At 52.3% G+C, this 23,056-nt stretch overlaps 1 protein-coding gene across 1 annotated transcript; it reads right to left on the reverse strand.

Moving 5' to 3' along the window:
* Positions 1 to 993: 993 nt before the first annotated feature.
* Positions 994 to 11,697, reverse strand: FGF23 (fibroblast growth factor 23). Its single transcript, XM_004610606.1, has 3 exons — positions 11,514 to 11,697; positions 3,479 to 3,582; positions 994 to 1,425 (listed from the first exon to the last, which is right to left on the reverse strand). Exons 1-3 carry the CDS (start codon positions 11,695 to 11,697, stop codon positions 994 to 996), a joined length of 720 nt encoding a protein of 239 aa, XP_004610663.1.
* Positions 11,698 to 23,056: the final 11,359 nt, after the last annotated feature.

A 23,056-nucleotide genomic window follows, 5' to 3' on the forward strand; every position in this document is an offset into this window, starting at 1 on the left:
CTGGGGTCGGCGATGTGATGACCGTGGGGAGAAAAATGCGGTGAACAAGAAAAGGAGCGGTTGGTGCAGAACATCGGCTTCCCTGGTTAATATCCGAGCTTTGGGTGATGGAAACAGGGAGTAATTGGGGGTCCTCTTTTTTTTTCTTTTTGGGTCACACCTGGCGATGCACAGAGGTTACTCCTGGCTCTGCACTCAGGAATTACTCCTGACGGTGCTTGGGGTACCATGTGGGATGTTAGAGATCGAACCTGGCTCTGCTGCATACAAGGTAAATACCCTACCCGCTGTGCTATTGCTCCAGTCCCCCCTTCTTAGATTTTTGACCTGCCTCCCACCATCCTGGGGGCGGGGGCGGGGGGGGGAGGGACGGGGCACCGTGGCAGACAGCATCTCCTCCCCTCGGGAACAGTGAACTCATCTTGCAGATTCAACTGAGGAGAAGAGAAGCAAAGGCAAGAGGAGGACTGAGGTCCCTGCAGGGCAGGGCGGGGAACCCTCCATCCGGACTTATTACCGTATTTCACAGCATAACTTCCATCAATTAATTTATATGCCCCCCGCCCCCGTTGCAACCATTATGTGACACTTTTATTTCTTTTTAAGTGCTGACATTAGTGGAAAAAGGAAAAAAAAAAGGCACTGGGGCTGGAGAGATAGGGAGGGCGCTTGCCTTGCACGCAACCAACGCGGCTTCCAACCCCGGCATCCCATAAGGTCTCCCTGAGCCCCACGAGGAGGGATTCCTGAGTGCAGAGCCAGGAGTGACCCCTGAGCATCGCCAGGTGTGCTCCACCCCTCCAACACCAAACGTTTAGGCGGTGAAATACGGTAACCCAGAGAAGAGTTGGCGGGGGGCCCATTCTGTACTGGGGGGGGGGAGTGGGAGAGAAGCAGCAGCTAAGCCCGGGGCTACCCCCCACCACCCTAATCCAGTGGACCCTGTAAAGCCGCAGCCGGAGGCGGGGTGGCCGGGTAGCAGGGGCGCATCGCCTAGGCGTAGACGGGCGGGCACCTGCGGTCGGCCGCGTGCGTGCGGAAGCGGTTGCTGCGGATGACGCCCAGCGGGTCGCTGGCCACCACGCTGTTGTCCTCGGCGCTGGGCAGCTCGTGCGAGCAGGAGGCGGCGGCGGCGGCGGGCCCGAGGCGCGCGCGCGGCCGCAGCACGTTGAGCGGGTCGGCGTCGCCGTTGTCGTGCGCGCTGCGCGTGTGGCGGCGCGGCGCGGGCGTGTGGAAGCGCGCCAGGGGCACCTCGTTGCGGCGCGCCAGGAACTGCGCGTAGGGCGGCGGGTTGGCGCCCGGCTGGAAGGCGCGCTTGGGCCGGCCCAGGCTCACGAGGAAGCGGTGCTGCGGGGACTGGTACACGTCGTAGCCGTTCTCCAGCGTGCGCTGCTGGAAGCGGCAGCTCTCCGGGCTGAAGTGGTGCTGAAAGGGCCAAGAACCCCGCCCCCCAACAACGGCAGGTGAGCGACGGCCGCCCAGATGCGCCCGATGCACCCCCACCTCCAGGTGCATCGTCGCCCGGAAGAGGGGCTGGGGGTCTTTGCTCCTGCCTCTCACCCAGCCTGGCCAAGGTGGCTTGCTGACTTAGGGCTGGGCAGAGCCAATAGTCCCTCCCGGGTCCCGGATCCTGCAGAGATGACCCCATGGCACCTGACCTTCCCCATCCCCTCGCGTTTTCAAGTTCCTTTTGGACCTGGACAGTGGAGGGTCCATCTCAGGAGATAAGGTGCTGGGCCCTTGGGCTGCCCTGCCCTCTGTCCTATTGCGCGGGCCCTATGGGCCAGATACTCTGGCATTATTATTATTATTATTATTATTATTATTATTATTATTATTATTTTGGGTCACACCGGAAATGCTCAGGGGTTACTCCTGGCTCTGCGCTCAGGAATTACCCAGAGATGCTCATTGGTTATTCCTCGCTTTGCATTCAAAATTACTTCTGGCATCACTAGGGACACCATATGGGATGCTGGGGATCGAGCCTGGGTAGGCTGCGTGCAAAAGCAAACGCCCTCCCCACTGTACTACCGCCCCGACCTCTCTCTTGCACTGTTGCAGATAATTGATGGGCAGGTAGTTTGGCTGCAGCCGTAAATCATCAAACTGCAAAGTTGTGACTTTTGTGTGTATGAGTGTGTGTGTTTGTTTTTGGGCCACACTCATTGCTCAGGGGTTACTCCTGGCTCTGCACTCAGGAACGACTCCTGATAAGTACCCTATAAGGATGCCGGGGATCAAACCCGGGTCAGCCACGTGTAAGGCAAGTGCCTTCCCGCTGTACTGCAGCTCCAGCCCCGGTTGTGGCTCTGAGAGAGTCTCTCTGGGTGTGTCTGAGGGAGAAGAGCCTCCCTCGAATAGCAGCTCTACATGAGCATCCCTGCAAGGTGCCTGTGTGTGTGGGGAAATCCTGGGCGCACCCACCTGCAGCTGTCAGAGCTGAGGGCAGAGATAGGAGAGTTGAGATCTGTCCCACAGGGCTGTGACCCATCCCTCATCAAGAGTTCCAGGAGAAGAGGCTGAAGTTTGAGTTTGGGGAACTTGGCCCAGATCATGAAGGTGTAGCAACAGGATTCGAAGCCCCTGTGACTTTGTGCCCTTTCTGATGCTCTTCACAAGAGCTGCATTAAGAGAGGCTCCCCCCAAGGGGCTGGAGCGATGGCACAGTGGGGAGGGCATTTGCCCTGCACGCAGCTGACCCAGGTTCGATTCCCAGCATCCCTTAGGGTCCCCCGAGCACTGCCAGGAGTGATTCCTGAGTGCAGAGCCAGAAGGAACCCCTGTGCATCGCCGGGTGTGACTCAAGAAGAAAAACAAAACAGGCTCCCCAACAGCATCCGTGGGGCTCTGCTAGACCCCAAAATGGGGACTGACAGGCAGAGAAGAGCAGCCCCGACTCTAGACGCCAATGGCTTGGGTCCTGACCCCAGCTGTGGAAGCTGGAGCATCTAATACATAGACTGAACTGAATGGAGAAAACATCACCACAGAAATGGAATCTTTAAGCTTGAAAAGTCTACATTCTTGGGGCTGGAGCAATAGCATGGCGGGTAGGGCATTTGCCTTGCACGCGGCTGACCTGGGTTTGATTCCCAGCATCCCATAGGGTCCCCTGAGCACCACCAGGAGTAATACTGAGTGCATGAGCCAGGAGTAACCTCTGAGTATCACTGGGTGTGACCCAAAAAGCAAAAAAAAAAAAAAAAGAAAGAAAAAAGTCTACATTCTGGTGCCGGAGAGATAGTACAGTGGGTAGGGCACTTGCCTTGCCTGTAGCTGACCTGGGTTTGACCCCCAGCATCCCATAGGGACTCCTGAGTCCCACCAGGAGTGACCCCTGAGCACAGAGCTAGGAATAAGCCCCGAGCCCCGCCAGGTGTGGTCTTAAACCCAACCACCCCCACCCCTTTGCAAATGCATGTTCTACCTATGCACTGATTTGCAAGTCATGACGCCCCTCAGTAAAGAAACTCACCGAACCAAAAATGTTGCCTTTGAAGTCCATGCAGAGGTATCTTCTGCTCATCACTCCTGTGATCACCACAAACCCAGCACCCTCAGATCTGATCAACAGGGCACCTGCGGAGAAATTCAAGTCAAACCTCGGCAGTGCCTCCAATGACCACCTTCAGTTCCTTCCTGAAAATCCAACCACGGGATGTCTCTCTCCATGGGTCGTTACTTCAGAAAATGACTTTCCCTGCTAGGGATTAACCCAGGGTTTCACACATGCCTGGCAAAGGCTCTATCACTGAGCTATGTTCCTGAGTTTCCCTTGATTAATTTTAAAGAGCCGGTGACTTCCCACCGCCCTCCCCTTGTACTCTGCCAGTGTTATGGCTTCTGCACATACCGTGTATCCACACAGTTGTGTGTGTGTGTGTGTGCGCACGCACACACACACACACACACACACACACACAGCTCCTGTGTCATTTTCTCTGTGCAGGGAGCCCTCTGAAGCTCTCATTCTTTTTTTTTGTTTGTTTTTTAGATCACACCTGGCGATGCACAGGGGTACTCCTGGCTCTGCACTCAGGAATCACTCCTGGCGGTGCTTGGGGGACCCTATGGGATGCTGGGAATCGAACCCGGGTCGGCCGTGTGCAAGGCAAACGCCCTCCCCGCTGTGCTATCGCTCCAGTCCCAGCCTCTCATTCTTTTGCCTGAACTATATGCGTGTTTCTGCCTGGACAGGGCCCTTGGCTCTGGCCTGGCTCATTTCCTCTTCCTGTGTGTGACGGTGCTGGTGACATGCTTCCCAGCCCTCTATTTTTGTGACTTCTTTTTCTTGGGAGGGGGGTGAGTTTGGGGACCACACCTCATGATGCTCAGAGGTTATTCCTGGCTCCATGTTCAGGGACCGTATGTGGTGCTGGGAACTCAAACCAGGGTTGGACACGTGCCAGGCGGGCCCCTTAGCTCCTGGACGATCTCGATGGCCCCGCTTTTGTGATTGTTTAACTGCAGAGTGTCTTTCAAGGACCCCAGTCGTCGAGTCTGATTTTCCCTGCATGGAGCAGAGTTGAGAACTATATTAGCTCTGCTCTATCTCTCCCTTCTCCACTCCGCACTCCCCTGCTTTGAGATTAGCCGCCCCCGAGATGGCCTTTCCTCCTCACCATCCTCTGATTCTGGGCTCCTGGTTCTAACTCTGCTCACATCTCTGGCATCCCTGGAGTGAGCGCCCTGGGAGGGGAGTGTTGTTCTTTCAGTGGCAGAACTGGGGTCCGGATATTTCCTTTGGGTCTTCGTTGCTGTTCTTTTTCCTTTGCTCATGTGATGAAGTCACCTCGGGTCCCCCCTGGTCTTTCAGTGTCCCCCTGTCAAAAACTAGTCAGTTCCCAGGACCTCTGCCTCATTCATCTGACCTGCATCTTAAGTGATGGAGGAATGGGTTTTAAGCATGACCCTGCTGTTTGGAAATTTTTGTAAATGACTGAAGTCTTAAACATTCTGTTTTGGGGGCCAGAGAGATAGTACAGGGGTAAGGTCCTTGCCTAGCATGCGGCTGACCCAAGTCTGATTCTTGGTACTGTGTCGGGTTCTCTGAGCACTGTTAGGAGTGATGTTCTGAGCGCAGAGCCAGAAATAAAACCTCAGTACAGCCAGGTGTGAAGAGAGGAAGGAAGGAAAGAAGGAAGGAAGGAAGGAAGGAAGGAAGGAAGGAAGGAAGGAAGGAAGGAAGGAAGGAAGGAAGATAGGGAAGGAAGGAAGATAGGGAGGGAGGAAAGAAGAAAAAAAGGAAAAAAAGGAGGGAGGGAGAGAGGGGAAAGGAAAGAGGGAGGAGTGAGGAAAGGAGGGATAGAGGGAGGAAGGTAGAAAGGAGAGAGGAAGGGAGAGGGGAAGTGAAGGAGGGAGGGAAGAAAGGAAGAAAGAAAAAAGGGGGGTTTCTTTGCATGCAGCTGACCAGAATTCAGTCCCTAGCACCCCCATATACTCCTCCAAGTACTTCCAGGAGGAATCCCTGAGCACAGAGCCAGGTATTTTGTATCTAGAGAACACAGCAGGGGCTAAAGCGATAGCACAGTGGGTAGGGTGTTTGCCTTGCATGCGGCCAACCCGGGTTCGATTCCTAGCATCCCATATGGTCTCCCGAGCAGGAGTAACTCCTGAGTACATGAGCCAGGAGTAACCCCGTCCAAAGCTGGGTGTCAGACACACACACACACACACACACACACACACACGCAGAGAGAACACAGCAGCAAGAACTCTGCCCCAAGTCCTACTTCCTTACCTAACATTTTCTGTTCAATATCATTCCTTAAAGTCTTTGGGGCTACCACTCTCTGCCGACCCGGAAGTCCCGCTTACTTCTGCTTCCACTGTATCCCTGAAACTGTTCCAGGAGAAGCCCTGGGCCCTGGGCCCTGTGTCAGTCAGGACAGGGGCTTCTTGATTCTACTCCCCCTAACGCACTCCTGTCTTGTCACCTCAGGCAGCCTAACAGAGGAACCACACGCAAAGCACTGCTTTGCGGGTGCATAGACTTGGGTTTGTTTTTTTTTTTTTGGGGGGGGGAGGTGTCACACCCGGTGATGCTCAGATGCTCAGGGGTTACTCCTGGCTCTGCACTCAGGAATCACTTCCTGGCGATGCTCAGGGGACCCTATGGGATGTTGGGAATCGAACCGGGTTGGCTGCGTGCAAGGCAAACACCCTCCCCGCTGCACTATAGCTCCAGCCCCAATAGACTTGGATCCAACCCGAGGCCCCCTCCACCCATGAGCAGGGCGGGGGCCGAGGCTGCCTTGGGCTCAGGCCCCTGTAAGGCCCCGGCAGAAAGCAGGCCAAAGGCATCTCAAAGCAACGTGAGCCAGTGTGCAAGTTCATAAAGCCTGAGGGGTAGGTCGCTCTCCCCGTCCCTCATCAGAAAGCACCTCTCTCTGCACTGCCAGAAGGATGGAACAAACTCCCAGCTGCCATGGGAACCAGGCTTCAGGCACTCGACCTCCTCCAGTGACTGACAGGGACATACCTGAGCACGTGACCCAGGAAGCAGCATGGATTGGACTCCAGGGATGCTTGTCCCGCCTCCTCCCCCTCCCCACTTGGCCTGAAGACATTGCCAAGCACAGATGCACCCAAGTGATGGTTCACAGCTAGTCCACAGCCCTGCTGCTTAGATAGGTGCCTGCAGTGGGGAGGGTGTTTGCCTTGCACTCGGCCGACACGGGTTCGATTCCCAGCATCCCACAGGGTCCCCCGAGCACCGCCAGGAGTAATTCCTGAGTGCAGAGCCAGGAGGAACCCCTGAGCATTGTCCGGTGTGATTCAAAAAGCAAAAACAAACACACACAACAACAAAATAGATAGGTGCCTGTCCTTTGGGCTGGAAAGGGTGGGAAACCAGTGCTCGAGGCCAGTTGTGACCTGTGTCACCAGCTGTTCCAGTTCAACACTTGTGTTCTCCTATAGAGTAGAACCAGTTCCATCTTCTCCCCCACACCACTCCCTCCTCATCCCTCCCATTCTCTCCCTCCCTCCCTCCGAGACACACACACACACACACACACACACACACACACACACACACACAGAGCAGTGCATAGGGCTTACTTCTGATTCTGAGTTCAGAGATCACTCCTGGGGCCCCAGGTACCATAGAAGGTACCAGGGGTCAAATCCAGCTTAGCTGGGGCTGGAACAATAGCACAGCGGGGAGGGCGTTTGCCTTGTATGTGGCCAACCCGGGTTCAATCCCCAGCATCCCATATGGTTCCCCGAGCACCACCAGGAGTAATTCCTGAGTGCAGAGCCAGAAGTAACTCCTGAGCATTGCTGAGTGTGACACCCCCCCCCAAAAAAAAAACCCAAACAAACAAACAATAAAACAACCCAGCTCAGCCACTTTCGAGGCAAGCACCCTATCCGCTGTACTGTTGTTCTGGTCACCATTTACATCTTTTAGACACAAAATTAGTCTGTTTTTGTTTTTGCTTATTTGTTTGTTTGGGGGCCACACCCAGTGTTGCTCAGGGGCTACTCCTGAGTGCAGGAGTCACTCTTGGCACTGCTCAAGGGACCATATGGGATGCCGGGGACTGGACCCAGGTTGGAAGCTTGCAAGGCAAACGCCCTACCAATTGTACTAAGTCGCTAGCCCCACTAGTCATTATTTTTAGCCTCTAAACACAGTATTTTTCAAGAGACTAGTAATATTTACAACAGCTGCCTCATTGCAATCTCTGCCAGAAAAGGTGAACGGTGTTGTTACTGCCTCTTTCTGCCCTTCTAGTCAGTAAATGACACACAGAGTCATAGACTTAAAAGGCGTCTCAAGCTCTTCTAGAGAGTCTTTTGAAGGGGCCCAAGGAGGGCTCAGCTCCAAGTGAATTAAGTGCCTGCAGGAGAAGTGGAGGAAGGGAAGACACGGGATCTGGACAACGGTAGTAACCAGTGCAAGAAGCATCTCCTCTCTGCTATTTCCTCAAAACAGGGCTGATGGGGGCTTGGCGGCGGGTCTCCATGTAGCAGGACTGTGAGGAGATACGGCACGGCTCCCTGGCATCAGCACCAGGGCCTTGTAGGGGCATCGTTTCATGATGGGACTTGGTGATGGCACTCACTTGGTGATGGCTTGTTTCCTAAGACGGTTGTCAAATAAACACACTTCACTGGGAATGGAGATCAGTTACAATGGGGTGGGGGTGAGGGGTGGACATCCACCCCCTCCATAAGAGGCGAAAGCATTAGTTCAAAACCTTTCTTTCTTTCTTTCTTTCTTTCTTTCTTTCTTTCTTTCTTTCTTTCTTTCTTTCTTTCTTTCTTTCTTTCTTTCTTTCTTTCTTTCTTTCTTTCTTTCTTTCTTTCTTTCTCTCTCTTTCTCTCTCTCTTTCTCTCTTTCTTTCTTTCTTTCTTTCTTTCTTTCTTTCTTTCTTTCTTTCTTTCTTTCTTTCTTTCTTTCTTTCTTTCTTTCTTTCTTTCTTTCTTTCTTTCTTTCTTTCTTTCTTTCTTTCTTTCTTTCTTTCTTTCTTTCTTTCTTTCCTTTTTGGGTCACACCCGGCGATGCACAGGGGTTACTCCTGGCTCTGCACTCAGGAATTACTCCTGGCGGTGCTCAGGGGACCATATGGGACACTAGGAATCAAACTCAGGTTGGCTGCGTGCAAGACAAACACCCTCCCCGCTGTGCTCCAGCCCTGTTTCACTTTTCTTAAAGAGATCATTAGAACCCCACCACCATTCCTCTGCAGGTTAGTTGAGCTGCTATTTATAGCTGTCAGTGTTCTTCTCTTTGGGAGAACTTGTCATCTGAGTGTAAAATTTCTTCTAGATAATATATGTGGTGACTTAGTTGAATAGTGCAAAAGGTGAGATGGAACGACCAAAATCTCCCACCCCTCTCCCTACGGCCCCCTCCCCGCCCCACCCCAGCCCCAGCCCCTAAGTTTGGCTTAATTTTTGGAGTCATACTTAGCTTCCATGCCTATGTGATGTAACAAAGCCCCATTGCTCTGAAATAAAAATTTGGAAGTCTGTTCAACTCATTCTGTGTCTTTAAATCATTCCAGCTAGTTCTTTGTGTCTCCTTTGGGGCTGGGGCCAGTGATATTTCAGGGGCAAGCCCTGCTGTTCAGATCACCTGCTCAATAAGCTGAGTGCTGCGTACTGAACCCCCCCACCCCCGCCAGTCCTCTGCCCTCCACCCTCCGCACCACGCACTATTTGATTCTATGTGTTTTTCAGAAACTTCTGACCTTGGGGGTTTCCATGACTTTTTGACAAGTGTTAAAAGCATTCTCAAGCTCTTTCTGCAGCCCTTTCCATCCCTGGGGATCAAACTAATGGGCCTTCATCCTCTATCTCTCTCCTTTTTGGGGGGGTCACACCTGGTGATGCACAGGGGTTACTCCTGGCTCTGCACTCAGGAATTACTCCTGGCGGTGTTCAGGGGACCCTATGGGATGCTGGGAATGGAACCCAGGTCGGCTGCGTGCAAGGCAAACGCCCTCCCCGCTGTGCTATCACTCCAGCCCCCTGTCTCTCTTTTTAATTTCGCCTGCACCATGCAGTTGAAGCTGGGGTTCTCTGATAGGTAGAAAATGGTATTTCCCCCAAGTCTATACTTGAGCTGGGGGACAGGTAGGGTGGAAGGTTGTGAGTGGGGTGAAGGCTGTGTTTCCTTTTGCAGACAAAGCTTTGCCCAGTATCACTTCTGTGGAATCAAATGAGCCCTGCCTTGATTTTCTTCAAGTGTGTCCAGATACCTTGCAGATTTTTTGCCATGGGTCATAAAGTTGGCTTCCAAGATGTTGACTCCTAATTGCAGTTCTATCCCTAAGAATCCTAGGGCCTCTTTGGAACTGGGAGAGACTTTGCATTCTGCCTTTAGTCTCTTCTTACCTTTCACTGATCACTGGAAGCTCAGTACTAAGGCAGCGTTGGCTTTGCACATAACCTGTCAAAGCCCCCAGGTTTTGGGTTCCCAGTGAATCAACTGGAATTTTGGATTCCCAGTGAAATCAATGACTTGCACACAGCAAAGCCATACAAAGTGCTGGCGAATATTTTTTTTATAATAAAGGAGAAAAATCTTCACTCCTGGAAGCTTTATCCAATTAAAGATTAAAATTAGTCTTTCATTCCTCTCCTGGCTCCACATTTTTGGGATGCATTTTCAATATCCATTGAGTGAATCTTACATATTCTAAAATAGAGAACAATTGTCTTTTGACATGCACCCCCACCTATTACTCCATGATGGATACACTCAAAAGGGATCCCCACTTGAATCATAACGAATTGATGAGCTCCTGTGGATTGTGACCCAGTTTTCCACAGCCTAATCTTTAGAGATTTCCCAGTTGCCTCATGTTCTCAACCAAATCCAGGGATGAATCTGGTGGTTCCAGACAAAAATCACCAACTAGTAACAAACTGGCTATCTCCAAGGCCTCTGGTAGACCTGTTGTATGTTGGATGGATGAATGGTGAGTAGGTGAATGGATGGATGGAAAGAAGGATGGATGGGTGGTAGGCAATGGATGGATGGAGAGATGGAGAGATGAAGGATGAATAGAAGGATGGATTGATGGAAGGTAGATAATGGGTGGGTAGATGGATAGATGGAGGGTAGTTAGGTGGGTGGTGGGAAGGATGACTGAATAAATGCAAGGCTAGATCAGGGCATACAGGAATTGTGCACTTGCTCAGCCTTACTGGGACAACAAACCCGGAGAATCTGTATATGCCTGAGAATTTGTACACTAGAAGGTCAAAGTTGGAAACTGTCCTAAGTGTTCAGTTCCACCCTTCAGTCTGATCATTGGAATCTTCTTTCTCTTTGTTGACCCAGTCGAAAGGTCATGAGCTGAAACTTGGTGCCTAAAAGTGCCCTGTCATCTCCCCCCACCCCACCCTTGAGTTTCTCTCGGTATCTATTTTTGATGCCTTGGATGGGACAAAGACAAAATGACTATTATGCAAAGAGGCATGAATACGGATAAGAAAAGTGGCAGCATCTCTCAAGTGTTAAGCACACACCACACACACACACATACATACACACATACACGGATTCTATATAAGAAACTAGAAGTGGGGCTGGAGCGATAGCACAGCAGGTAGGGCGTTTGCCTTGCACTCGGCCAACCCGGGTTCGATTCCCAGCATCCCATATGGCATATGGTCCTCTGAGCACCGCCAGGGGTGATTCCTGAGTGCAGAGCCAGGAGCAACCCCTGTTCATTGCCAGTGTGACCCAAAAAGAAAAAAAAAAGAAACTAGAAGTCTGGGGGCTGGAGCGATAACACAGTGGGTAGGGCGATTGCCTTGCACGCGACCAACTTGGGTTCAATTACCAGCATCCCACAGGGTCCCCCTGAGCACCGCCAGGAGTGATTCCTGAGTGCAGAGCCAGGAGTTAACCCCTGTGCATCGCCGGGTGTGACCCCCTCCCCAAAGAAACTAGAAGTCTGAAATAACCACCTGGTCCAGCCCAGGGCCTCCCAAGGTGGACGCAGAGTGGCTCCCCCCTTCCCCCCGCCCGAGCACGCCCCACTCACTGTAGACGGTCTGCTGCGGGGAGCCGTCGACCAGGCCGTCCTTGTGGATCTGGAGGTGGTAGCTGTTCCTGGCCGTGGCCGTGTACAGGTGCGTCAGGCCGCCCCAGCTGGACGCCAGCATCGGGGAGGCTCTGTCCACGCAGCCCAGGAGGCCGACCAAGAGACCCAGGCGGAGTCCCCACATGGCTCCTCTCTGACTGGCTGGCGCTGGGCTTGAAACCTGACTCCGCGGGGCCTCTCTGGTCGTTTCCTCTCTTCTTCCTGGCTGGCCTCGGCCTCCTCCAGGATCCCAGGCTGCCCTCCCTTCCCCTCCTTTGGGCCCTCCGACTTTTTAAAGGCTTAGTCGTGACATCAAACAGGAAAAAAAAAAACCCCGCTGTCCACATCCTCTGTGTAATCAGCCTGTTTGAAAGGCGAGCAGGGACCTCGGAGGCAGGTCAGTCACTCACACACACACACACACACACACACACACACACACACACATGCACGCATGCACGCACACACCCCTCAATTTTAAGCCAAGCAGTGAATGATGTGTGGGCAAAAGTTATCTGCTGGTCTGGGTTGGGTGCTGACCTGTCCCTCTTCCACCAGGAAATGTGAAGGCAGCCAGCGGTTCCCAAAACCCCGCGCAGGCCCGCCACCTCTCGGCTCCTCTGCAATTAATCTCCCGTCGAGTCAACTCATTTTGGTGTGCTCAGTTGTTTTCATAGTCCCATCAGGAACTCCGTCCCCCGGCGCTTGCCCTGTGTAGCTCTAAGTGGGCTTTTTGGAGGATACACAAAGACAAGTCACCGTCAGGCCCCGAAAGCCTTGAACCCCTCCTCACAGGGAAAGGGGAGTGGAGGGCAGAGGCCCCCAGCCCCAGGGGTGCCCTCTGGGGGAGACGCCCACTTTCCTAGGATGGGGAGAAGGGAGAAAAGGCTTTGGGTCACGACACTGCTAAGTGCTCAGACTTGACCTCTCAGTTTCCCTAGCTGGGGCTGCCTTGGGCTCCACCACACCACTGCCCGGGGGGTCTCCAAGAGTATGGCTGTAAGTCCAGAGGCTTCGTGAAGAAGGGGGCATTGCAGGCTGAGCCCAGGGCTCAAGAGCTGAGCAACAGGCGGCTGGAGCGATAGCACAGCAGGGAGGGTATTTGCCTTGCACGCGGCCAACCCGGGTTCGATCCCCAGCATCCCATAGGGTCCCCCGAGCACCACCAGGAGTCATTCCTGAGTGCAGAGTCAGGAGGAACCCCTGTGCATCGCCGGGTGTGACCCAAAAAGCAAAAAAAAATGCTGAGCAACATTGCAGGGTGAGCCCAGCATTAGAGTGTCTGGGTGCCGGGCTCTTGGCAGGTTCTGTTCTTCGGGCCCATGATGGGCGGTGTGGGAGGCTAGCTGTCACGTGTGCAGTCCCATGAGGGGTCAGCACGGCCGCACACACCAAGAGGCACTCACACGACTAGGCCACCACACTTCCGGTTTCCCGTTGTTCCAGAACATGTGGGGTGTAATGGGATAGACACGGGGACTCAAACCAAGGTCTCGAGGGATTCCCCAGACTACCCCAGAGCCAGAGAAGGACGAGCATCCTCATGGGTGAGGAGAGATAGCCCAGGGCTTAAGGCGCTTGCCTTGGGTCCACTGGCGCTGGTACTGCGTAGTGCTTCCGGCATCCCCAGGAGAGACTCCAGCGTCAAGCGCTAGCAGTAGCCCCAGAGAATTGCCGGCTGGGACCCTCAAACCCAATACTAGCCCTCCAAAAGACAAATACCTAGATGAAAGTATGACACATGTGCTCTCATAGGGGCCCAGGTGAACCAAGGTGACCTCTTGCACCAGAGCTTGTTCTTGGGGTTTTCCAGAGACCGCCCCCCTCATTCCTACAAGATAGGGGCGGAAGACCAGGGGAGGGCCAGAGGCTGTGACTCTCATGGGGAGACAGTGGGTGGCAACCCTTCTCTTCTCTGGCCTGCTTTGCTGGCAGGAACTCTTGCCCCGGGGGCTTCAGGTCCTGTCTCCATCCCTCTTGGACACGTCAAGGAGAAGAATCTGGCTGCAAGGATGGGTGGGAACTGGAGGGCGGCTCCATCGTTGGGCTCCTTCCTTCCTTCATCTCCTGGCTCCTTTTTCCCAGAATCTTCTCTCAAAGGGGTGTCCGGGAACCTACCTCCCCCCTTCTCCCAAAGGGAAGTCCCGTCACCAGTTCCCAAAAGAACGTGTCCTGACGGGCATTAGGCTCTGATGAAAAGAGGTCGAATGGGACTGGAGCGATAGCACAGCGGGGAGGGCGTTTGCCTCGCACGCGGCAGACCCGGGTTTGATTCCCGGCATCCCATGCGGTCCCCTGAGCACCGCCAGGAGTAATTCCTGAGTGCAGAGCCAGAGTAACTCCTGAGCACCGCTGGGTGTGACCTCCCCCCCAAAAAAAAGAAAAGAGGTCGGATGAATCAAGACAGACGCAAGACTGAGAGATGGGAGATGTTCAAGGAGGCTCCGGGTTCCTCCCTTGAGACTCTTGGACTCAGAACTCCAGTCCCAGGAGTGGGACACCCTCAGCCACTGTTCGTGGTCCCCCTTGTCCTCATGTTGTGGCTCTCATTTCAGCAGAGGGCTTTGCTATCTTCTTGTACATCTAATCCCTGGGTGTGACCCTAAAACCCAACACCGGCCCCCCAAAAGATAAGTCCCATGATGAAAGTATGTGTCATGTGCTCTCATATATGGGCACAGGTGAAACGGAGGTGGCCTAGCAGGTGGGAATCTACGCCTGACAGGATGAAGGGTCATGTCTTCTCAAAGCTGTCCTGGGACAGAGGGTGGCCTTCTGGAGGCTACAGTCTCGCGTTTTATTCTCTGGGCAGTTAACACCTGCTTCTGTCTTTGGTTGGAGCCTCCATTGGACCCACTCATCTAACATACAACTTGCGTCCACTCACCCAACAGACAGCTCTGCCCGGGAAGCCTCTTGTGGGCGGGTGTCTGGTAGAACTTCTTCAGAGTCACTGAAGAGTTGAAGAAGTAGATTCCTCATCTCCAAGGAGCTTACACTTCACTGGGCCGCATATTCTTTCTCTCAGTTTTACTCTTCCAAGTGGACATGGCACATTTACCTCAGCTGTCCCCTTGTGAGACTCACAGTGACCCCTGAGGGGACCAGGAGGTCACTTCCGGAACAGTTTACCTCAAGAACCCCTGACTTCCGGATGAATGCCACCACAGTCTTTCTTTTCTTTCTGAGGGAATGAAAGGAGAGAGAGACAGAGACAGAGACAGAGAAAGAGAGAGAGAGAGAGAGAGAGAGTGAGAGAGAGAGAGACTTGCACTCAGGAATTACTCCTGGTGGTACTGAGAGAGAGAGGGAGGGAGGGAGAGAGAGAGTGAGACAGAGAGAGAGAGTGAGAGACAGAGAGAGAGACTTTCCAGCTCATTTTTTAAATTTGCTTTTTTTGGGTCACACCCGGTGATGCTCAGGGGTTACTCCCAGCTCTGCACTGAGGAATTACTCCCGGCGGTGCTCGGGGGACCCTATGGGGTGCTGGGAATCGAACCCGGATCGGCTGCATGCAAGGCAAACGCCCTCCCCGCTGTGCTATCGCTCCAGCCTCCCAGCTCACTTTTGACACAGCAATTGCAGGACGGAGGCCCAGGAGAAGGCTTGTCTCCCAAGCCCTGAGCAGGAGCACTGGAAACCCAGCCAGCGACACAGCCTAGGAAGAAGCTTGCGGCCAGGCGGGTAAGGAGGTGCCACTCCAGGGGTTGACTGGGAAATGTTTTCACTCTCACCACTGGTGCCCATGAACCCCCACATGAGCCCCCAGGCCCTCTGATCTTGCACAGCTGTGCGTGGGGGCACAGAGAGGTCATAACTCTTGATGAGAAGGATGTGCAGCTCAGCACTCTTTGCTTAAACCTTCTGGAAATTCGTTTCCAGGACCGGAGGGGCAGCTCAGTGGGCCGGGCACATGCAGGTGTACTTTGCATGCAGGTGGACTGGTTTAGTCCTGAGCACCGCATCGGGCCCTCTGTCAGGAGTGACCCCGGAGTCCAGGGCCCACCAAGCGTCCACCCCGAGGACCACAGATTCTGGCAAGACCCTCCCAACGAAGAAGAAAATATCCTGTGATTTTCAAGTTTGTAACATTAAACCTTATTACCTGTTTTGAAGTCCTAAGTACGGTGGCAGGGATCGAACCCGGGGCTTCCCACATAGAAAAAATGAGTTCTTCATATTTTTTAATTTTTATGGGCTGGAGCGATAGCACAGTGGTTGGACGTTTGCCTTTCACATGGCTGACCCAAGTTTGATTCCTCCGTCCTTCTCAGAGAGCCCGGCAAGCTACCGAGAGTATCGAGCCCGCGTGGCAGAGCCTGGCAAGCTACCCGTGGCATATTGGATATGCCAAAAAAGTAACAATAAGTCTCTCAATGAGAGACATTACTGGTGCCCACTCGAACAAACCGATGAGCAACGGGATGACAGTGACAGTGACAATTTAAAACGTTGAATTATCCTAGTGAGATACATAGGTACAAAGTTGTTCGTGATGGGGTTTCAGTTATATAATGTCCCAATGACTGTCCCCTCACCACGGTACATTTCCCACCACCAACATCCCCAATTTCCCTCTTGTTTGCCACCCTGTCTTCCTCTATGGCAGGCACTTCTCTCTCTCTCTCTCTCTCTCTCTCTCTCCCTCTGGGCATTATGGTTTGCAATACAAACACCGAAAGGCTATCATTAACATCCCTTTACCTACTTCTATATATCCCTTTTATCCCTTTACCTACTTTCAACACTCAGTTTTATGTTTTTGTTTTTTGTTTTTTTGCGTTTTGGGTCACACCCGGCAGTGCACAGGGGTTACTCCTGGCTCTGTACTCAAGAATTACTCCTGGCGGTGCTCAGGGGACCGTATGGGATGCTGGGAATCGAACCTGGGTCGGCTGCGTGCAAGGCAAACGCCCTCCCCGCTGTGCTATTGCTCCAGCCCCAACTCTCAGTTCTTGTCCAGAGTGATCATTTCTAACAAGGCATGAGCTCTTCTGGCTGGACAACATCCCAGGCCCTAACGAACTCTTTATGAACTTAATACAGAGCATGAAAGTTTTCCACCCTGCCCCTGGGTCACACCCAGTAGTGCCCCGGGGCCACCCTTGGCTTTGTGCTCAGGGCTAGTCCCTCATGGGACCATGTGGGGATGGTTGTGGGTGGAATCTGGGTCTCCTGCACTCGAGGCCTGCACTCCAGTCCTATACGCCATCTCCCTAGCCCTCGGCTTAGGGCCTTGCAGTGCTGGGGCTTGCCTGACCCGGCCACCTCATCAGTGCTTGGGGGTCTTCAAGCTGCACCTGGCGATGTTCAGGGAAAAGCATGTGGTGCCAGGGACTGAACCAGGGTTAGCCACATGCAAGCCAAGCAGCTTAACCCTTGTACTCTCTATCTGACCCCCTAGTCTGCTAACTATATTTTTTACACCTTTGACATACTGACTTTTATTTTATTTTTTTTCTTATTTATTTATTTATTTATTTATTGCTTTTTGGGTCACACCCGGCGATGCTCAGAGGTTACTCCTGGCTCTGCACTCAGGAATCACCCCTGGCGGTGCTCAGGGGACCATATGGGATGCTGGGAATTGAACCCGGGTTGGCCGAGTGCAAGGCAAACGCTCTACCCGCTGTGCTATCGTGCCAGCCCCTATTTATTTATTTTTTTAAATTGAGTCACCATGTGGAAAGTTACAAAGTTTTCAGGTTTAAGCCTCAGTTATATAATGGTCGAACACCCATCCCTTCACCAGTGCACATATTCCACCACCAAGAATCACAGTATAGTTCCACCCCGTGCTAACTATTTTGTCTGGCAGACTCCTTGCACAGAAATGTCAAAGGTCTGCAGCATTGTCTTAATGTCCTGGGGCTGGCCCCCAGGTCCTCTAACATGCAAAGCACGCTCTCTATGGGAAAGTTACATTCCTGTAGCTCTCTCCACAATGTTTTGGGGTCTCCCGCTCCATGCTCTGGGGGTCATTCCTGGCAGTTCTCAGCAGCCAGTCAGATTGACAGTTTCCACCGTACTATTCCCAACAGTTTCCAGCGGTTCCATGCCAGGGCTCTGTGGTGCTGGGGTCAGCAGGGCCATAGCCGGTGGTGCTCAGGGATGTGACATCCTGGCATTGGAGGGGGATCCTGTGCGGGCAAAGTGCGTGACCCTGAGTCCTTTACCTTCTTCTTCCTCCTCCCACTTTTGAAGACAGTCTCTTTACATAATGGGTCTGGTTTGCTTTTCAAAAGATTTTCTTTTTTAGGGGTGCTGGAGCAATAGCACAGCGGGGAGGGCGTTTGCCTTGCATGCGGCCAACCCGGGTTCGATTCCCAGCATCCCATGTGGTCCCCTGAGCACCACCGGGAGTAATTCCTGAGTGCAGAGCCAGGAGTAACCCCTGTGCACTGCCAGGTGTGACCCCAAAACAAAACAACAACAACAACAAAACAAACAAAAATTTTCTTTTTTTTAATTAAAAAAAATCTTTTGTGAGGGGCACCATATGTGTTGCCAGGGATTGACCCTGGGGTGGACCGCACTCAAGGCAAACTCCTTCCATGCTGTACGATTGTTCCGACCCCTCAAAAGACTTTCATCAGGGCAAACTCACTTGCCGCCCCTAGAAACGGACTCTGCTCAAACCTCATACAAAGACTTATTGATTCCAAGAAGACGAGATGACACCATGAGTCCCTCTGTCGGCAGACATGGTGGTCCTTATTGCTGGGCCCCCAGCCTCTCCACCCAGTGGGCCCCTCCTGTCTCCTCTCTTGCCTCTCTGAATGGAAACCCACCTGGAGTTGCCTCTCCTGGGGGGGTGGGGTGGGGAATTCCGGACTCATTCCCTTTCCCTGTGGGTCTCATCTCTTTCCTCCTCCTCCCTCTACCGGGCCCCATTCTCCAGTGAGGGTGACGGAGGGATCCCTTCCTCACTCCACTTTCCTCCTTGTAGGAGTCGCAGGCACACAGAGTCTCAGAATTACATTTCAGGACCTTGTAGTCGTCCTCATTTCAGTTTGGACAGTGAGGAAAACTTGCTCGTGTTCCCCAGGCTGTGTTCATGGCCTCAAATTAGAATCAGGCCTTGATAGCCAGAGTCCCTTCCACCACATGTTTAGTCTTGTATCACTGTCACAGTATCATGGTCATCCCATTGTTCGTTGATTTACTCAAGTGGGCACCAGTAACGTCTCTATTCCTCCCAGCCCTGAGATTTTAGCAGCCTCTCCTTACTCATCTTTCCCAGTGATTGGAGGCTCTTTCAGGGTCAGGGGAATGAGACCTAGCATTACTGTTTTTGGCATATCAAATACGCCATGGGTATTCAATATGCCAAGCTTGCCCATGCGGGTATGATACTCTCGTAGTTTGCTGGGCTCACACATATACATATATAGTAGTATATATGTATATTACTCTCTATTATTTGTTGCCTACTGCCTGAACTCTATCAAATATGGTGTGGTAATTATGGAAAATGGGTAGGAAGTGTCTTGTAATGTCCAGAAATCGGCCTGGAGCGTGGCGGCGGTTGGGTAGTGGAGGTCGGCTGCCGGGGCTGGGTCCCTTGGGGCAAGGAGGTGTTCTCACCCGCCCCCCTCTGGGGCGCCCCGAGTGAAAAGAGCCTGGACTCCGTGCCAGGCTGTTTATTCTTGTATCCATTGAAATTCATTGTTTTTTCCTTTTTGGGTCACACCTGGCGATGCTCAGGGGTTACTCTTGCCTCTGCACTCAGGAATGACTCCTAGTGGTGCTCGGGGGATCATATGGACGCTGGGGATCAAACCCAGCTTGGCTGTGTGCAGACAAGCACCCTGCCCGCTGTACTGTGGCTCCCTGGTCACACCACCTGAAAGGTTTTATCTGCCACCGTCTCAAGTGCCCCCATTTCAGAGATGAGTTCCTTCCGGTGCCTGCAGTGAAGGTTCTAGAAAACCATCCCTCGCACGATTCCTTTTGCCTCCAATCCTCAACAAACCCTCACCACCCTGGACTGTGCAAGAGGAAGAGCAGGTTTGAGGGGGGAGCCCCTAACACCGTCCTCTCAGCGTCACCTTCAAGCTCTCCGCTCTGCTCTTGGTTGAGCAGGGGACTCGGCTGGAAGGTGGAGGAAGGAGTTTCTTTGAGGCGTCTCCGACGATGAAGCCAGCATAATTCAGCCCGCTGGCAGGACTCGCTCTCTCTACTCCCAGAAAACCAGCTGCTCACCTGAAACCCAAAGGATTGCCTTCTCTGATGATGTGCCCTCTCACTCATGTCTATTTATATTAAGGAACATAGTTAGGAAAGGCTATTGCTCTCTGGACACATCTGTCCTCAGTGTGGAAAACTGTGCCCTTCTTTATTAAAAGCATACCTTTTCTACAGTCAGTGTACATTGATGGTCTAAGGAAGGCAGGTAATAACAGAAAATTAAGTATTCCTTATATTCCCGAGGGTACAAAAAAAAGCACACTAGAAATGACATCTGCACCTGTATGTTCATTGCAGCACTGTTCACAATAGCCAGATTCTGGAAACAACACGAGTGCCCGAGAACAGACGACTGGTTAAAGAAACTTTGGTACATCTACTCAATGGAATACTATGCAGCTAGGAAAGATGAAGTCATGAAATTTGCTTATAAGTGGATGGTCATGGAGAGTATGATAATTAATGTAATGAGTCAGAAAGAGAGGGACAGACATAGAAGGACTGCAATCATTTGTGGAATATAAAATGTCATAATAGGAGACTGATATCCAAGGACAGTAGAGACAAGGGCCAAGAATATTGCTCCATGGTTGGAAGCCTGCCTCATGAGCTGGGGGAGAAGGCAGCTGGGATAGAGAAGGGATCACTAAGTCAGTGATGGTTGGAGGGGTCGCTCGGGATGGGAGGTGTGTGCTAAAAGTAGATAAAGGACCAAACACAATGGCCTCTTAGTATCTGTATTGCAAACCATAATGCCCAAAAGTAGAGAGAGTAAGAGGGAAACTCTCTGCCATAGAGACTGGGGGAGGGCTGGAGTGGGGGTGGGGGAGGGATACTGGGGACATTGGTGGTGGAAAACATGCACTGGTGGAGGGATGGATGTTCCTTTCAATCATTGTATGACTGAAACTCAAAAAGCTTTGTATCTCATGGTGATTTAATAAAATTAAATAAAAATCAAGTATTTCTAATGCTTCTGGATTGGACATACATGAGGAAAGTACTGCTTTTTGAAAAGTGTGATTTCACTTACTTTTTAAATGAGTGAGTAAACAAGGGGGTAACAGCCTTTTTGGGGTGTGGGGGATTAGATCACATCCTGAAATTCTCTCTTTCTATTTTTATTTATTTTATTTATTTATTTATTTGCTTTTTGGGGTCACTCCTGGCAATGCACAGGGGTTCCTCCTGGCTCTGCACTCAGGAATTACCCCTCTGGTGCTCAGGGGACCCTATGGGATGCTGGGAATCGAACCTGGGTTGGCCACGTGCAAGGCAAATGCCCTCCCCGCTGTGCTATTGCTCCAGCCCCTATTTTTAAAGTGAATTTATTTATTTTCTTGTTTATTGGTTTGGGTCCATAATGTGCATTCACACATTTTCTCACACTAGTTCGAGTTGAGTTGCTGTACTTCTGTATGAAATGTGATATTGATGATTCACTCCACAGGATTCAGGGCTTACTCCTGGCTTTGTGCTCAGGAGTCACTCCTAGCAGTGCTTGGGGAGCCTTCTGTGGCACCGGGGGTCGAACCCAGGGAGGCTGCAGAAAGGCAAGTGCCCTTCCCATTGCATTATTCCTACCCCATGCTCTGAAATTCTGAGACATGGCATCACTTCAGGAAGTGCTTGAGGAGACCATGTAATGCTAGGGGTTGAACCTGGAACTCTCACTCAAAAACTTGTGCCCCAACGCTCTGAGCACTGTCAGTGGAGGCTTCTTTTTCTTTGCTTTGTATTTTTGGGGAGGGCCACACCTGGCGATGCTCAGGGGTTCCTCTTGGCTCTGCATGCAGGAATGACTCCTGGTGGTCCTCAAGGGACCACAGGGGATGCTGGGGATTGAATCCCGACTGGCCATGTGCAGGGCAAGCACTCGCCTCTGCCCTCTGAACTAACGCTATGCTGCCCCCTCACCTTTAACTTTTTTTTCTTTTTTTGGGGGGTCTCACCCGGCACAGGGGTTACTCCTGGCTCATGCACTCAAGAATTACTCCTGATGGTGCTTGGAGGACCATATGGGATGCTGGGAATGGAACCCGGGTTGGCCGCGTACAAGGCAAACACCCTACCCGCTGTGCTATTGCTCCAGCCCCTTAACTTTTTTTTTTTAAGTGAAATTTTATTGAGCAAATACTGCTTTCTAACTTTGACCAACTTTTAAGAGTTTATGTCTTGGTTGAGTCCTTGCAAGCACTCAGCTCTCTCACCCATCAGCTAATTTACAGTTTGGGCCTTGGGTGGGGGGCTCGCCCAGCTGTGCTCTGGACTTTACTCCTGGTTCTGAGCTCAGTGATCACTCCTGACAGGGCTAGAAGGACCCTGTGTGGGGTGCTGGGGCTCGAACCCTGGTCAGCCATGTACCAGGCACGTTCCCTACCTGCTGTAACCATCCCTCCGGCCTCCGTGGAGGCATTTTTTTCATTGCTGCACAGCTCCCTGAATTGTGTTTCCTAGAAGCTCTCGTGTTCGGGGGTGACACGAGAGGCACCAGGCATGACACCTCTCTGCCCGAGGGGGCCGCAGCCTCGGAACTGATTGCTTCGGGGCTGTGGGCAGTCAGTGGCTGTGGCCGTCTGTCCTGTCGAAGACGAACAAGAGGACAGACTTGCTCTGAGCCAGAGATGCTTTGGTCGCCCCTGTAGGCAGAGGATGAGTGACAGGTGCTTTTCCAGTCCGACTCTGGCTCCTGGGGAGCCCCTCTGAGGACGCCAAGGATGGATGGGAGAAACTGCAGCGCTGGGGCTGGAGTGAGAGCACAGCGGGGAGGGCATTTGCTTTGCACGCGGCCGACCCAGGTTCGGTTCCCAGCATCCCACAGGGTCCCCTGAGCACCGCCAGGAGTAATTCCTGAGTGTAGAGCCAGGATTAACCCCTGTGCATTGCTGGGTGTGACCCAAAAAGCAAAAAAAAAAAAAAAAGAAAAAAAGAAATTGCAGCGCTGCGCCCAAAGTTAAACAGCCGCGGGGTTTAGGCGTCACACCCTAAGTGTCACATCACAAGGAGTCCCATTCTTCTGGCGACAAGCCCCTCCCACTGTAGCTTCTTCCCAAAGGATACTCACCTGCCCCCTCCCATTTGCCTGACCTTTTCAGCATCCCCAGTAGATAGTACATCCCTCATTTTATTTATTTTTAATTAAAATTATTTTTATTGGATCGCCGTGAGCATAGTTACAAGCTTTCATGTTTGAGTTCCAGTCGCACCATGATCGAACACCCATCTCTCCACCAGTGCACATTCTCCACCACCAATCTCCCCAGTATACCGCCCACCCTTTCGAGCCCTCCCCCTGCCTGCATGACAGACAATTT

Source organism: Sorex araneus, chromosome 6 (assembly GCF_027595985.1).
Source record: "Sorex araneus isolate mSorAra2 chromosome 6, mSorAra2.pri, whole genome shotgun sequence".
In the NCBI taxonomy this organism is placed as follows: domain Eukaryota; kingdom Metazoa; phylum Chordata; class Mammalia; order Eulipotyphla; family Soricidae; genus Sorex; species Sorex araneus.

Bases quoted from the DNA above. Each gene is read 5' to 3' on its own strand.
- FGF23 (XM_004610606.1), bottom strand. From the start codon at position 11,697: ATGTGGGGACTCCGCCTGGGTCTCTTGGTCGGCCTCCTGGGCTGCGTG. The intron at 3,583-11,513 runs GTGAGTGGGGCG...ATTTCTCCGCAG, and splicing joins CCCGCAGCAGACCGTCTACA to GTGCCCTGTTGATCAGATCT. The intron at 1,426-3,478 runs GTGAGTTTCTTT...TGGCCCTTTCAG, and splicing joins AAGGCAACATTTTTGGTTCG to CACCACTTCAGCCCGGAGAG.